The sequence below is a fragment of the Anguilla anguilla genome, chromosome 11 (genome assembly GCF_013347855.1).
Source record: "Anguilla anguilla isolate fAngAng1 chromosome 11, fAngAng1.pri, whole genome shotgun sequence".
Lineage (NCBI taxonomy): Eukaryota > Metazoa > Chordata > Actinopteri > Anguilliformes > Anguillidae > Anguilla > Anguilla anguilla.
The window spans coordinates 18,227,621-18,245,013 of record NC_049211.1 but is presented as its reverse complement, the minus strand read 5'-3'; the positions used below and the strand labels follow the sequence as shown (position 1 = coordinate 18,245,013).

Genomic DNA, 17,393 nt, shown 5'->3' with positions numbered 1-17,393 from the left:
CGGTACAATTATGAATACCTTCACACAGACAAGCCTAGACAGAAATACCTGTGGTCAAGCCTTAGTTTATTTATTAAACACTCTGTGGTTTACCAGTCAGAGTGCTGGGATTCTTATGGAACTAGAACATAAAGAAGGATGAACATAGGAATGTTTGAGGCTGAGGCTACTCATCTAGGCCCCAGAATATATCCAGCATTGTATCAGTCCTAGATCTGTTCTTCTAAGACAAGGACAGCTGTTCTGCACTCTGAGAACTTTGTGTAAAAAAATGAAAAAAAACTTAATATCAGTGAAGTTTACTTTAAACTAGTGTCCACCTGTGAACCCTTGTTTTGTTATCCCACTGAAATATTTTATGTGTTTCACCTGTGCATTTTATTTTGTTTTAAAAAAAACAATCAATTGGGGTTTATTCAGTTAGAGCCCCAAGCTGTGGTGCATGGATGAGCCTCACAGACTTGAATCTGCCAGTGCTGACTGTGGGCTGGTATGGGAGGGTTCAATTGGTTAGGGATCTGTGTTCATTGTTATCTAGCAATCCCCATTGATCAATCAGGCGCACATGGACTACATGCAAAAACCACACATGAAAGGTCTTATTCCGACTCTGGGTGAGCTTTTCTGTAGCTTGCAACACTATGTGTTTTGAAGGAGAACTGTGGATGTCTACACTCTGTATGAATGTGAAAATGTATGATTATGTAGACTTCATATAACATCCAACCCCTTTATGAGTAACTCAGGACAGTCTCTACCATCCATTTGTGTTGAGTTGAAGATCTATCTCTTCTTTGTTCATAATTAGGAGTTCATGGAAATTGGTATTATATCAGCTTGTACCTCTGCATTCATGGAAGATCACTGTCCTCAGATATCAGAGAGATTCTGAGTAAAGCCATGTTCCTTAAGATCCCTCTTCTTAAAATATATGGAAGAAATGCTGATATTATGTTACATGCCTGAGTAAGCTGGCTGGTCCAAAAAATACTCATAGTCCAAAATTTAATCCAAGCGTGTTGCTGGACAGTATTTCTTATATAATGTTGTACTTAAAATGTGAAAAAGAATGAGTTACTGGTTGTGTGCATGTGTGTGTGTGTGTGTGTGTGTGTGTGTGCGCACTCATGCATGCTTGCATGTGTGTGTGTGTGTGTGGATGGGGTGGAGGAGGGGTGGTCAGAGAGGGATAGAGAGGAGAAGAATAGAAATCTGGAAGAATACTTGTAAAGAGAAACCTTTTGTTCAATCATTCCTCTCTCGCTCTCTCTCTCCACCCCTTCTGTCCCACGCACACACACACACACACACACACACACATGCCCGCTCACTCACTGACTCACTCACTTGCTCGCTCACTCCAGTTGAACGATGGTGTTCTAGGCTGATTTTACGAGAGGCTGCAAAGCAAGAGGGATCAAACCAGACAGCTTGAGGGGAGAAGGAAAAAGAAGATGGAAAGTTAATGGAAGGAAGGTACAGTACAGTTTGTACATGTCTACCTCCCCCCCCCCCTCCTTTTTTTCTCTTTGCCGAGGAGACGGGGAAGAAAGATCCAAGTGTCCCGTTTCCTTGTATTATTCTTGTCGCTGCTGTGTATTGTTGACCCTGTCGGCTCTCTCATACTGTAGGGTGGATTATAGTAATGCAGATTCAGTGGGGGTGGAGACTCAACCGTGCCTTTTAGCAAACGCGAGCCTGTAAGCATCTCTCTGGTGTGTCTTTGTGAGGCTGCGACTTCAGATTTTGCCTCAAGGGAGTACATGACTTTTTTGAAAGGGGTGAGGATGGGTCTGTCTGATCTAAGTGTTGTATGTGATTTTAAAGGGAAAACAGATGTACTAGCACCCTGTAGCCCTTTGTAGAATCTCATTTAATATAATTTGTGTAAATATGAAATTCCACTGTTGTGAATGATATGTTGCCTCACAGTGTCCGTGTGGGCTTCCTCCGGGTACTCTGGTTTCCTCCCACAGTCCAAAAACATGCAGGAAGGCTAATTGGAGACTCTAAATTGCCCATAGGTATGAGTGTGTGAGTGAATGGTGTGTGTGCCCTGCGATAGATTGGCGGTCTGTCCAGGGTGTATTCCTGCCTCTCGCCCAATGCACGCTGGGACCCTGCTCAGGATAAGCGGGTACAGATAATGGACGGATGGACGGATGAATGATATGATCATAGCCAGTCAACTCAATACTGGTGTCTGTGATGGACTGGACTGATATTTCCCTGTGTACCATCAGCTCCATCACTGCCTCCTCTTACTATTGTGACTGTTCCTCCTGCACTCCCTTTCCTACTCTACATCCTCCTGTACCTCCTCTTCCTACGTTACCTGTGCCTCCTCTTTCTATTCTAGCTGTTCTTACTGTACCACTATACATCCTCCTGTACCTCTGCTTCCGACTTTACCTGTGCTTCCTCTTCCTGTTCTACCTGTTTATAATGCACCTCCCCTTCCTACCCTACATCCTCCTGCATCTCCTCTTCCTATTCTACATACTCCTCCTGTATCTCCTATTCCTCTTCTACTTGCTCCTTCTATTGTCCCTGTTCTATCTATACCTCTGCCTCCTCTTCCTATTGATCATGTTCCTCCTGCTCCTTCACCTCCTCCTGCTCCCCTCTCCTCCAGTGTGTCAGGTTGTATGGTTTGATAACCTGCAACACAGAAAAATTGTGAACTACCTTAGCTGTAGATCAGCTTTAGCTGAGCAGAGATAAAGGTGTTTATACAGAACTGATTGAGGTGTACATGAATCTTACTAGAGCCAAGATGGAGGAGCTTACACAAAACTGCCTTAGCTGTAGGTTAGCTTTACCTGAGCTGAGATGAAGGTGTTTCTGCAGAACTGCCTTAGCTGTAGGTTAGTTTTATCTGAACCACGATAAAGGTGTTTACACAGAACTGCCTTAGCTGTAGGTAAGCTTTAACTGGGTGAAGATTGAGGTGTTTATACAAAACTTCTTTAGCTGTTGGTCAGGCTTATCTGAGCCAAGATGTAGGTTTTTAAACATACTTCCTTAGCTGTAGGCCAGCTTTACTTGAGCCAAGATTGAGGAATTTATCCAGAACTGCTTTAGCTGTTAGTCAGGCTTATTTGAGCCAAAATGGAGGTGTTTACACAGAACTGCTTAGCTGTAGGTCAGCTTAACCTGAGCCAAGATGGAGGCGTTTTTAAGAAAGTGACCCAGGCTCAAATTGTGTTTGTGAATCCTAAATTCAATGACAGGTAGGCCTGGTGAGTCAAACAAAAATAAGTCTGAAGCACCATAACCAGGCAATCCCACCTTTGACCTCACCAGCTGTTCATCTGTCAACATCTAATCAGCATAATTTACTGCTTCCTTGTAGTTCTGGTCTCTCTGAAACTGGAATCCAAAAAAATCACATGGCATCAGGGTTTTATTTCCCCCATTATATGCTAGTGTGCAACAAACAAATACTGCAAGCAGAGGTGGTCATTTATTGTTAAGAGAGCAAAGTAGGTGGTTGTAGGCTTATGTTTCTCTCCCAGCGGCAGATTGGTTGTAGCACTCCAAGGTCAATTTGCATCAGCATTTTAATGGAAACATACCTATTGATGACTAGAAACTGGAGAAGACAGAGTACCCAAAAGACACCGGTTGTGTTACAGCCCCAGTGGGAGTGCTCTGAAATAGATTAATTTGTCCATTTAAAAAAAAATTATTCATGAATACTTCATGTCCAGCACATTTCTGGCTTAATACTGTATTGACTTAATATATGTGGCTCTCTTATGAAATCCTGCAGTGCATTTAAATTCCAAACCCACGCTATAAAAAGGGTCACAGGCGCCTGTTACCTCATCAGCTGTGTTGCCTCGCTTTGGCTGATTTCATGCTGCAGAGTGTTTCAGAGTTAATGATGACATCGCTGTGTTTTATGCACGCCTCAAAGTGCAAGCCAAACTGGTTTGCAAATTTGGCACTCGATGAAAGAATGGGCCTTTTTTCTTCTTGCATAGCCATGTGAAGGCTGTTGAAGTGAATAACGTAGCCACAAGGTGTCAATATTTGCCTCCACTGTTGAGGTTGAGCAACAGATCACAAACTGTTGAATGGTACAGGACATAAACTGACAGCAGGTGTTTGTGCATGCAGGTGTGTGTGTGTGTGTCTGTGTGTGTTTGTGTGTGTGTGTGCAGAGGCCCTGGTTATATAAATTCAGTGACCAGGTCCTTGTTGCTTAACAGACCGGCCCCCTCTGGACACAGAATATTAAACTGTGTCTGCCGTCTGTTTCTTTTTTATTTGTTTCAAATCTGTTAGCCCCCTGTCACTCTGCGGCAAGGGTGGTGTGAGTGTGTGTGTGTGTGTGTGGGCAGGAGGGACAGAAACAGACCCTGCTCGGATGGTGCAGGCCCAGTCTCTGAAGGATTGTCACGCAGACAAAAATTGAAATTATTTCAACACTTTGTCTAAGCTAGCCTGCGTGAATGTGAGATTATCTGTGGTCATCATCAGCAGTCATCTTTACCACACTTTAGGCCTCTAAACTGTACAGTGCATGACTAAAGAAGCAGAAGCTCTTGTTCGAACCGAGATCATCCATGGGTGTTGTTATAGTTAATGCAAAACTTGTATTGCCAAACTGCATTAGTGCTAGGGATGTTGTTTAGAAGAAGCTGTGCAGCAGTAACATGAGAAGCCAGCACAGATGTAAGTCTACCCTAATCCTGGTGATGAAGCCATTTACAAACTACAACAACAGACTCCCAGTCATAACCAGATGTGGCCTGAATCCACAACTATAAAGGCTCTTTTTTTGGGCACGTTTTTCTTTGGTGCCCTTTGAAGTGTGGATCCTGATGCCAGCTCAGTGTCTGGCAGGCGGGTATCATGGTAGCTGGCAGCCAGGTGTGGTGATGTCTGACAGGCTGGTGTGGTGGTGTCTGACAGGCAGGTATTATAGTGGCTGACAAGCAGGTGTATTGCTCACTGTTGAAACGTGGTGCATTGTAGGGTGTGGAAGGCCTGTGTGAGATGTCCCTGCTGTGATTTTGGTCTGCCACCACTATGTAAACTGTACTCTAAAGAATGCTGCTCCCCTCTGTTCCAATTAAACATTACAGATAGCAACAGTATGTTTACACATGGTTGTGTTCATGGAATTCCAATTAATAACAAAAACAGCCATAGCACCATTAGGACAGACTTTTTTTTTCATTATAATAAATACATATTTTTTGTAGTGCTGTCATATTACACTTAAGTGTGGCTTGATTGCCTTATAGTTAAGTGGTGTGCATTCTAATTGAATTCCTGTGAAATAATATGAATCCCACTAAGAAAGTAAAGCAATTGGGCCAGAAGTATTATCCACTGAGTGATTTTTGAGAGGAGGCTCTAAAAAGTAAAACAGACAGATTCCTGTGACAGAAATAACATTGACCTTTAGGCTAAAGAATCACTTATTGAAAAACTCCTAACCTCTGTTTCCACCCATTAACCAGCAGGCATTTGGCTGCTGATATCAACATTTGGCATGTCACGTCTCAATCTACGTTAATCATAATAAATTTAATATTCATTTCAAAGTACGACTCTCCAGTGACTGTTTCACTAAGAGAAGGACGTTTTTCCAGTCATAAGACCAGAGGAGAGAGCTTCTGCCACCTCACATTTCCCCTTATTTTGTACAATAAATAAGGAAAGAAGCACCATGTAAGTAGAGGAGGATTGAGTGACTCAGGAGTGTGTTTGTGAAACATAAAAATGCAGGGGACAGAGCTTTTATGTTAATAGAAATATTTAGAAAGTACATACAATGACTGCATGAGGCTTAGTTTATGCTGCGTCTTGTTTGGCTTGGCTTTCAGGTGATTGAAAAGGATGATGGTACGATAAAACCATGTTTGTTTTATGAGACTTAAAACAGGTGTTGCTGATGTTTATTTAGTTGGAAGAAGATTAATTATACACTTTCTGAAAGAGCATTTGAATGTCCCTTTTTAAGATCATGGTGCATGTTGATGTTTAATTAGTGATCTCTTATTGGCTGTGGCTGACCTCCTGTCAATCACCTTGCAGAAGCTGGCCAATCACTTTACATGGGGAAAAAGGTTACCAGCGTAAGCCTAATATGGGCGACATATGTGTCTTCTGTGAGGATTGCCTGGTCATCCATGTTTTATAAAGCCTGAAGAAATGAGCACAGCTGGAAGGGATTATTTTGGGAAAGAGGGTGCCTAACAGCTGATGTAAAGGAAATTGTTACATAGCCACAGAAATCATATTCTAAAGCAGACATATCACATAGGTATACATGTGCTAGTAATGGAATGGAATAAAGCAAATAAATAAATATGTTTAATCTTAGCACCAATGTATTGTAATGTGACCTCCAAATCTGCATATTGTTGAATTTCCCCAAATTCCTTTTGCACACTATAACTGTTCAGTTTTAAATCAACTCATGTACATTCTGTCCTTCTTGGACTCATTGAATGTGTGTTATAGTTCAATGAACAATATGCATTTTACTGTGCATACAAAAATATTCTCAGAAACAGTTAATATTTTCCTTTTTCAGACATATGGTTAAGTCACTAGGGGGTTTAGAAAATTATTTAATTATTTCTTATGAGTTATGAGACGTTTCAGCAGATAAAGCTGGACAATCATTCTCAATATGTAAAAAAAACCCGACAAAATAACAAAGAAAGAAACTTTAAAAATGGGGGCGAGTGCTGGATCAGTGGGGGGTGGGCAGGGCTGTAATTTGGGGGCAGAACCAGTGCTCGGGCGGGAATGGGATCCATGTGTGCTCCAAGCTCTGCTGCCGAAAAAAAGAAGAGGAGTTGCAGCACGGAGGCGAGATTGTTTTAAATTCCTCTCATGCCGGATCCCTGAAACCTGGCTGGACTTCAGCTGCAGGGGCAGAGAGAAGGAGAGAGTCAGAGAGAAAGGCAGAGAGAGAAGGAGAAATCCTGGAGAAGGGAAGCAGTAGGGTAAGTCTGTCAGCTCTATAAGTAATCTTTGTGTGAACACATAGATTTAAATATGCATGTGCATTAAGGATAGATCCAGAGTGTTGAAATAGATGGATGTGTGTTGAGAATAGATCTCAAGATTTAAAATGGATGCATCTGTGTGAAGAACAGATCTGGATATCTAAAGTGTATGTGTGTGCATTGAATGGATTTCATGCAGCAGAGGTCTGCTGGTATGAGTGACTCATATTGTCATAGCAAGATGAAAGAAGGTGAAAGAGGGAGTGGTCTGAGTGGAAGGCAGATGCCATCAGGATAGGTATTATCAGGCAGGTATTGAGCACAGGTCCATTTGGAGCCATGGGCTCTTGTTTCGTGGATGACCCAGTGACCTTGAACTACCTGTCGGGGAGTGTGTGTGTGTGTGTGTTTGTGTGTGTGTGTCCACGCATGAGAGAGAAAGATGTGTATGTACCTGTGCATGTATATGTGCCTGAGAGAGCACAAGAAAGTATGTGCGTGCTTGTAGTGTTATAATTATTATTCTTTTTGTATTTTTAAAAATATATATTGTGTAAGAGAGAAACAGAGAGAGAATGTGTGCGTGTTTGTGTGCACATGTGTATGTGTTTTGGGGTGTAAGGTACAGAGTGTGTGTGCACGTATGCACGTATGGGTGTCTTCCTTCTCAGTTGGAGACACATATTCCAAAGTGCAAAAAACACTCAGCAGATGAGAATGCATAGTGGCACATTTTCACTGTTGAAGTGAAGCATTAGCATCTGATGTCCCAGCCAGTTTAATAGTGTGCATTTTCATTGCAGTTGCTCTTATTTTTATGAGGATACTCTGACACAACAGGCTAATAATTTTGACACTAAAGTAAGTCCCCTGGTTCTCCCAAATATGTCACTCAAGACCAGGCACAAGACAATTTACAGAGAAGTGCAGGTAAAAGAAGTGGAGTCTGAAGAGGGTATTAAATTGAAATTAACTCTGAGATAGTCTAGCCAGACAGCCAAGGAGAACGATACTACCAATTTCAGGAGGCAAAGTTCCAATTCCTAGGTGTGCTGTTTTATTCACGATGTTGTCCATTAAACAAGTTAACTCATTAAAATGAAAATAAAAAAATTAATCAAAATGCAAAGCAACTGTAATAACTCATAATAACTCAAAACAAAAATAAGGCTTCGGTCGCTGATGGCATCAGCGATGTCATCTAGTACCAGGACCTGCTGGGCGGCCCACTCCCAGATTCCTAAAGCTGGTAACTTGGTGACAGAAAGAAACTTTCTGTTTCAAAGCAAAACATAGCCACTCTGAAACAAAAGACAAATAAATGTAACTCAACAAATGTGAGCAAACACAAAAAATGACAACTGTTTTCTATGTGAATTCTAAAAATGAATTCTAAAATGAATTAATCAAGTGACAAATGGTGTGTTTTATACACTACTATAATATAGCAAAGGTTAGGGGAGACCCCCACCTTAAAATGCATTTTGTTTAAATTCTAAACAAAATGTGCAAAGTGCAGGTTTTAGAGAGAACCACCTCTGGATGAATGCAGTGGCCTTTACAATGAAATAGAGAGAGAGAATTTTGTGATGGGGCTGGTTTACTCAATGCTTTCTGGATCTTACTGGCCTAGTTGTGAGACGCGAGCTGTCAAATTGAAATAATTACCTCAACCCAGACTCATTTTTGGTGTATGGAGAAATGCATGGCATGATGTTGCATGGACAGTTCCTGCAGGTTAGATTCCATTCATTTGAAATAAAATTAGGTTTGAGGGAAAAATGGCTTCCATCATAATTGCAGTAACACTGTGAACAGGAAGTACATTTTGAATCCTAATATTACCCCCGGTCTACCCCCAGGTCTCTCAGGATTCTGCTGGAAAGCCTCAGATGCTGGTGGCCCTGTGGGGGATACCCAATTGGGAATCAGAATGTGACAGCATCCCTAAAACACACAATAAGATTGTGATTAATTGCCTTAGCTGGGGACATTGGTCTTGGTCAACTAATGATTCTAATCTAATGTTGTATAGAGCAGTGGCGCAGTCAGAAACCTGCAGCAGATCCCGTCATCCTGGCCAACTGAAACCTTCTCTTCCATGGGCAACGTTAGAGTCATGCGCTGCCCTGCGTGGCTGCCAGCCAGTCGGCACTGGTGCGGTCCAGATTAGGTGACAGGCCCTGGGGCCTCTCCATGCACTAGATCTGTGTCTTAACAGGATGAGCCACACAGCAGCATGCACAGCTTCTGTGGAGGAAGGCATGTCAGCGTGTTTCCCCAGGAGCCGGGGCTGTGGCTGTGGCTCAGGTGCCCTCAGGAATGCAGAGATGTGCTCAGGAGATTCGCAGGTGTGATTATCTGTCTGATTGCTTAGCGGCAGGTCTACCCAGGAGCTACTGAAGAAAAACACTCGAAAAAAATAAAAACAAAAATTGTTGAGAAAGACTGGACTCAAAATGCATTGCAACTTTAATCGACACTGTGGCTTTTAGCAGATTGTGACTGGGAATGATTAAAGTAGAAACTGTGAATTAATGGGACTGATTGCAATGGAGATTGTTAATTTTTACTGTGTCAGATTATGGAGCATAATGCCAAGTTCTGACTATGAATAATCAGGAGATTCCTTACAGTGGAGAGTGTTAATTCTGAGTGTGACTGATTATGGCAGAAATTCTCATGTCATAATTGTTATTGGCCTTCACTCTATCCTCTGGTTCTGCGTTTGGAGCTGTGGTGAACTGTTTCAGGGTGAAAACACTCCCTGCCAGACCCAGCAAAGCCAGAGGAGAGATCAAATTCCGGGAGTCCGAACGGCTGAATGTTCCCCAGCCCGGACCACCAACCATGAAAAGGTCATTTGTTACCACGGCTTTGCCAATTTTTTTTCTTCTTTATCTTTCGTTCATTTTTGCTCACCCAACAAGGGGTTCTGAGACGAATTCATCCTTCACTGATTATGTACCTTACAGAAAACCAGTGAGAGGTCACAACAAAAAAAGCTTAAAATGTTATTTTCATACATATATATGTTACCATTAGAATTGTATTACATTGGGGAAAAAAAACTATATAGTAACTGAAGGGTGGGAGATGTTATAAAAATGGACCTTAATGGAAGTAATTTAGAATCGTATTGCATTGCTAGCTTTTTTTTCTTTTTTTGTAATTTTTTTAAGAACATGTTCCTCATGTGTAAAAAAAGTGGGCTGTTTCTAACTTCATTTCTTTTGTTTGAGTAAGAATCAAAGCGAGGACTCATGTAATAACACAGGGAGGTAGAACCACTGTATACAGTACATGACAGACTGTGGCGAGAACAGTCAGAACTCATTTGGCCACTCGCATGAGATGACCTCGTACAACAAGCGTGTCTTGCCTTTACAGGGTCACACAATTCATTTAGAAACTGAAAGAGGCCACTCCCTTTCCTGTAAAAGATATCCCCAAAAGGGGATTCATTCTTTTACAAAAACAGCACTTTGACAACATACCATCTTTTTGAAATATCTTCCAAAGAGCAGCTGATTGTATAAAATGGCTGCAGGCAATGTGCTCATAAGTTTAAAATAATACATTAGCTTTCTGGTCGGTATTAATATGTAACCTTATATTTCATTTACATCTTTCTTTTTTGGCTGGAATTTCATAACGAAAGAGTGAATGTCTCATAAATGTAGTGTAGAATCCTTGTTCTTTTGTGGTAGATATCTCAGTTTACACTTACAAAAGCCTTCACACTTTATTGTAATATAATTTTACTTTAAAAAATGAAATGGGAGAGAGTAGTTATTTCTGCTTCAGGCATAACAAAACTACTCAAAAAACAAGAGGAGAGACGCTGCATGACTTTACAGTGAGCCAAGTGAGATCTAAGCTTTCATGACAACAAACAGGTAGCCTGGGATATCAGTTGGTATCAAATCTTTAGTCCTGTTGCTCTCTCTCTCTCTACATCATAATGCTGAGGTGGATAAATAAATAAACTGCAAGTTACTGCCCCCTTTTGGTCATATCTACATGTCTGACCTTTTCTGTCCCCTAGAGGGCAGGGTAAGCAGAGTCCCAGCCTGTATTGCACATTGTGTCTTTCGATATTGTTCATATTCAACACACACAAACATGCGTATTCTGTAAAAATCATATAAACGTGATAAACTAACTGAGTTATAGCTACATGTCTCGCCTGTACTCTGTGATCTTGTTATCTGTGAACTCTGTGATCTTGAGTCTGCAGCCAGGCCGCTGGGCTGTGTTGAGGTTGTGCATGCAGCAGAAAGTGTGATTTTGCACTGGGGGCTCTATGCTGGGGTGGAAGTATGGCACAGGTGGGTGAGAACAGAGATCTCAAAGAGATTGTTCTGTCTGCCTAGCATCGCATTCCAAAACCAAGTGGTGACTCCTGGGAACCCTACTGTTGTTTGTATAGCCCCACCTTCTGTGTGTTGGGTAGAGATCAGTCTATAGGGTTTCTGGGTTCCCCATGTCCCCCGATACAGAGTCTACAGGGCACATGGGGCCCCAGGGATGTGACTGTCTGTGGGTCTGGGTGTGACAAGCTGTGCACACCAGCACCATAGGAAAAAAAGCCTGATAATATGAGAGGCCAAAAATATAATTTTTCTCCCAACATCTTCTCATAGATGTTGCAGTAATTCTCCCTAAACACAACTAAACCAATTCACCAACCACTGTCAGTGCAAACAGAGCAGGCTGTGAAATATTAACACGGGGGAATGCAAAATATTGGCTGCCGCTTTTGAGAAAATCCATCTAGGCGACGAGACCAAAACCCAGACACCGGACAGTCTAATTTTCTGGACATGTATATGAGTTAGGCACTTTTCATTTTTTTAGTGGGTCAGTGCAAATCCATGCATGATATGTACTTAAATCACACATAAAAATAAAAAAGCAGTATCTTCTGGTGTTGATGACTACCAATGTGATTGGCTCATCATTAAAATGTCATTATTTTTTTTTACTTTTATTTGTGCAGGGAAGCTCTACTGAGACTGAGATCTCTTTTTTAGACAGCCCTGCTACAGACATGCAAGAAGACACAAAAGTGCTACAAATGAACATTGTTATGACACAATATTTAAAGAAGATTTAAATATTGTGATTCCCCAGGCGTGTAAAAACAGAAAGAATTTTACCTAACTCTGAATATGGTGAAAGTACATAATTGATAATTAGACCAATATATATACCAATATATTTTTATGTGGCCTTGTTAAAAAGTCTGCAGAGATAGACTGGAAGCATGTGAATAAGGGCTTTGCAAAAGAAAACGTGTCAGTGTAAGACTCAGGGACTGAAGACAAGGTAACTCATAAAGGTTACAGTGCTAGGATGTACTATGAAAAAGAGTATGCAAAATAGTATGATGCATGCATATATAAAACATCACACACAAGACACAGTCAAAGGAAACTGTAAATCACCATCAGCACACTGTGCACAGGTTGCTCAGAGACAAGCCCATAGCGTGTTCTTCTTGCAGCTCTTGGTTGCACTTACTGTAATCTCAGTGCTGTTTTCATTTTCTCTTTGTTTTCTATCCATGTGCTGTAGTTTGTTGACTACATTGTGACCATAATGTACCATATCATTACTTATTAGCACAATAATTATGGTTACCAAACAATAATAACCTTCAAATTATACAACTGCAATATTTGGAATTATTTCTACCGTATATGGTGCAGAAATTATAAAATATATTTTCTGAAATAATATGCACTGAAAAGAATCAATACACTTGACAAAAGTTCACCCTGGAAATGCCATGGAAGAACACTCATTTCTCAAAGAAGAGTGGTTGTAGCTGAAAGTGATTTCAAAGAAAACAAATGGCATTCATCTTTATTTCTAAACATGGGACCTACTGTAGGTGGCCTCTTCCTCGTCAGATAAATCACTTTACGAGCTGCTTTGATAATCGTTTACATGCATGCGAGACAGCATCGACCTACATCAGTCCCTCAGTCATTAAAAATATTAACGCAACTCTGGCGGTGGTAACTAGAAGGTAGTTGGTCCAAACCAAGTGAGGGACAACAGAATTGATCAAGGCAACAAACATTGACCTGCAAGATCTGATAATGACATTGATTATTATTATTATTATTATTATTATTATTATTATTATTATTATTATTATAACAATAAAAATAATTGTCATCATCGTCATTGTCATTGTAATTATTACCATCACCAGTCATACTGTGTAGGACATTGAGGGTAAGAATATGTTATATTTGTGTATGCACATATGTATGTATGCATTGTGCCATGCCAATGAATGATGCAATGTGATGAAACCACTGCAGCTGTAGGAAAGACAGCCCCCATCTGCAGTAGAGCATAGTGCCTTCTCTCAGTACTGGACTAGGGTCAGCATTGTGAAGAATGTATCAATGGAAATATGTATGAAGGCCTGTAGTATCATGTCCAGTGCTGATCTAGGGTCAGTATAGTGATTAATATGTGCAAATACATATATTTTAAATATGTGAACAATGGAACAAGAGACCTGTGTTGACAAAAATCATTTTTTAGTAAAATGATTCAAAATACACAGTACATGTCTGTGTGTGTATGAAACTCAAACAGGAATAAGAGTAAAGACATTATGGCATGGGAATATTTGTTCTGTACAATCATGCAAAGCGGTTAATTCCATCTCTGAGGAACTCCGTTATCGTGGTTATCTCCGCGTGAGATACAGATCGTATCGTTGCGATTTGACTGCACCTGTCTCAGCAGCTCTCCGGAAAAGGGAAGAGTGCTCAAGTACAGAAAAATTATTCCATTTTTCCATCGTTATTTTCCCATGTGAGAGTCCTGGCCAGACTCTCTGATAATGGAACTGCAGCTGTCCTTCCTGAGTCTGGGGACTCGCCCGACACTCTGTGGGCTCCCTGGGTCTCCCAGCTCCCCTGGGCTCAGTGTTATTGGGGAGGTTAGAAGGGCAGAGAAAAACAGACCCTGGAAGGGAACGAGCTGAGCTGAGCTGTTTTGCAAGGCAGCGGATAACGAGAGAGAGAGAGAGAGAGAGAGAGAGAAAGAGAGAAAGAGAGGGGGGGGGAGCAAGCGAGTGTGGGGGGGCAGCTAGACACGTGGAGAGAGAAAGCAGCCCAGGATATAAAAGAGGAATGAATGACAGTGGAAAAATAAGGGGAGAGAGAGAGGGGGGGAGTTAGAGAGAGAGACAGAGAGAGAGAGAGGCTGACTACAGCATGACTTTTCAAGGAGAGAGCAGTACATCGATTACAATTCTGTACCCCACAGCAATGGCAAGAAAGGGGTGAACATCTCCCCTAGCACTGGAAGCCCTCTCTGTCTCCCTCTCTCTCCCTCTCTCTCTGTCTCTCTCTCTCTCTCTCTCTCTGTCACTGTCTGTCTCTCTCGCTATCTTTCTCTCTCCCTCTCTGTCACCTTCCCTGTGCCTGGCCTGTGAATATTAAACGATTGATGCAGGAGAGAGAAAATGCTGAAGTTCCGCGCCGACCGCAGAGTGAGGTAGGTGCAGACGGGACTGTTAAACTTTATGGCTGTTGAGTTGGCTTGCTGTACGGAATGATGAGAGAAGGGTGCTGTAGGTCAGTGATCACTGCAATGCAGTGCTGATAAGAGAGACCCGCTGCTCTTTATCAACAGTTCACTGGGGAATTGAATGTCTGAAACTATGTGTGTGTGTGCGCGCGTGCTTGGTAAATGTGTCTGTGTGCGTGTGTGTGTGTGCTTGCTTGATTTGTAAATGTGTGTATGTGTGTGTGTGCTTGCTACAATAAATGTGTGTGTATTTTCTTGCTGTGTGTGTGTGTGTGTGTGTGTGCTTGCTAAATGTGTGTGTATTTTTTTGCTAAGTGTGTGTGTGTGTGTGTGTGTGTGTCTGTGTGTGTATGTGTGTTTCCTTGTGTGGGTGGGTGTTTGTGTATATCCATATACGCATGTGTGGGTGTGCTGCGTCTGTGCTGTGTCTGAGTATGTCTGTGTGTACACGGAAGTTTGGCGACAGACATTCCTGGCCTATGTTATAAGATTTGTGTTGGTAAGCTAGAGCCATGTTACCATGCGTTCACCTTGAGCCAGTTGTTGATGGAATTACTGTAGTATTGGCTTCAGCCTATTTGCTGATGTTGGTATGAGTAAGCCCATTCTGTGAGGGTGACATCTGTTTTGACACACTGTGATGTACGGTTGTGTCTACAGCTGCACTGCTGCTGGCAGTGTCTTTATATAGATTTGTAGGCTCTGCTTGAACAATTGTGCTGGAACCAAAGTGCATCTGAGACATAAAGGAAAGGAACGCTTCTGCGCAGTGTCCAAGTGGCCAGTTTGGCTGTGGACTGCTGTAGTTCTGCTCTCTGTTTGTGTGTGCATATGTGTGTGTGTGTGTGTGTATGTGATGTCGTACCTGTGCGCTAGTGTGTGTGTCAGTAGACTCCACAAGCACAGAATTGTATTTATTGGACAATTCAGACAGTAACCAGAATAACAAGAGTTAGTATGTTGACAACAACTGGAATAAGGTGCTTGGCCTTCATTTAATGTGTCAAACCGTGAGAAATTTGCTATAAATATAAATATTTACAGTGAATAAATAACACAACCGTGAGCCAAACTACCTCTTTCCCCTGTTATTAAAGGTGCTGTCTTTAAATACTGACCTACAAACTACTTGGGTATAAGGAAAGGATGATGCTATTTGTGATGCCAAATCCCACACACACCCCTTATCTCTGTTTTGGCTCTTAATGGTTTGATTGAAGTTGTTATTTGCTTAGTATGTCAACTATCCTGGTTTCCCCAGTGTATATGTGCCACTACCTGAACAGTAACCCCATAGTCTGCTGGAGAGGACCGGAAGTGCCCCAGCTCTGGGTCAGAATTTAGTCTAATTTCAGTCTTTCCTCATTTAAGAACCTAAATCATGTTTCAGATGCCACACTGAGAGTCCGTGGCCTCGGGCTATTGAGTCATACTGCAAAGACCTGTTTACCGCATCATGGTCTTACGTGACTGAAAGTTGATGTTGTCTGACAGTGGGAGGAAAATATTTTTGCATGTGTCAGTGCTCACTCTTATGTTTCAACAGATGGGTGAAAAGGTTGATTGTGGGGGGAGGGGGGTGTGATCTCCTCTCTCCCCCGCAGGTAAACAGGACTCTGTACTGGCCTGTATGGATGCAAACTCCTCCCTCTGTGCCATTTCTCTTTTTCCCTCTCTCCCAAAGCCCGTGTGAAATGCAGATTAATGTACCCCAGCATGCTTTGCTTCACACAGTGAGGAAAGTGAGCTTCCTCAGTCACACCACAGATCTTGTAAAATCCATATGGGGTGATTAGAGCCAGTGTACAAACACTTGTCTCTGTCTGTCAGCAGTGGACAAGACTACAGGGCTTCAGATACTCTCCAAAGGGGCCAAAATGGCATTCACAAAAAGTGGACTCCATCTTTTGCTCTGAAAGAACTCCTGCACAGCGGACATCCTGCCAACATCACCAACTTCATTGTATCTGCTATAAAACCCAGAAGCAATGCGTTTGTCTATTGCCCTTTATCTTGGTCGAGCTTGACTTGAAAGTTAAATAGACTGAATGTGACACAATAAATTCTGTGAGACTGGCTGGAGATCCGGTTCAGTCTTTTGTTTTGGTTTACTAGTCATTTGTCTTTACTGAACACCTGGACACAACAAGGTGTACGAAAATTCATGCTTCCAGCTAATTTCTTCAATTTAAAATGAGCATATTCATTTATATATTGTTCTTACTTGGTTTTATTTGTTTGCTTTGTAGAAGACTATGTCCATGTCCTCACTCTCCGCCTTTCTTTTCAGTCAAAATGACCACAATGGAACAAATGGGCACCCAGTGATCCGGAATCACCTGGTGGAGATCAAAAGAACGCAGACACATTTGCCGTGAGTAACCATAACTTACTGGTGGCTGACAATCACTGGAGACAGATGTTGCATCTCTGCAATTAGATTATGAGACAAATGTCATATTAGGCATCATACCATATCATGGAGCCACATATCTAGGTGGAACTGAAAAATAGGAGAGATCAGCAAATTTGTTGCTGCAGAAGGCTCCTCAAATACTGTAATCTTGTCACAAAGAACAGGCATAATTCACACAATACCATAAAGAGGCTGGTTGGTGGACTCATACTGTAGGTATTGCATAAAATAAACAGTGAATTAATTCCACCCTACCTGCAGAGGCATGTAAAAGCACCCTTGCACAAAATGTATAATCGCGGAGTGAAGAACAGCTGCCAACTTTCAGTCATCGAGGTGACCTTCTTCAGAGTTTATTACCCAGAACGGATAGTGGGCTACGGCATTTTACAGTACTCTCTGAAGGCCCAAAGCAGACTTTGGATTGGCTGGGAACA

At 41.8% G+C, this 17,393-nt stretch overlaps 1 protein-coding gene across 10 annotated transcripts in view; it reads left to right on the top strand.

Annotated features, from left to right (window-relative positions):
* The window catches only part of LOC118207587 (pleckstrin homology domain-containing family A member 6-like), a 63,288-nt gene that overhangs the window by 17,452 nt on the left and 28,443 nt on the right, over positions 1–17,393 (top strand). For 2 of the 10 annotated variants that reach the window (XM_035381333.1, XM_035381332.1), the window contains exons 1-2: positions 14,141–14,507; positions 16,831–16,914. In XM_035381333.1, the coding sequence (XP_035237224.1) occupies positions 14,476–14,507; positions 16,831–16,914 (116 nt within the window). In that variant the 5' untranslated portion in view covers positions 14,141–14,475. Of the gene's footprint in view, positions 1–1,322; positions 1,477–6,819; positions 6,975–14,137; positions 14,508–16,830; positions 16,915–17,393 lie in introns of those variants that run through there. The other 8 variants (XM_035381329.1, XM_035381335.1, XM_035381328.1 and 5 more) reach the window with 8 other exon arrangements.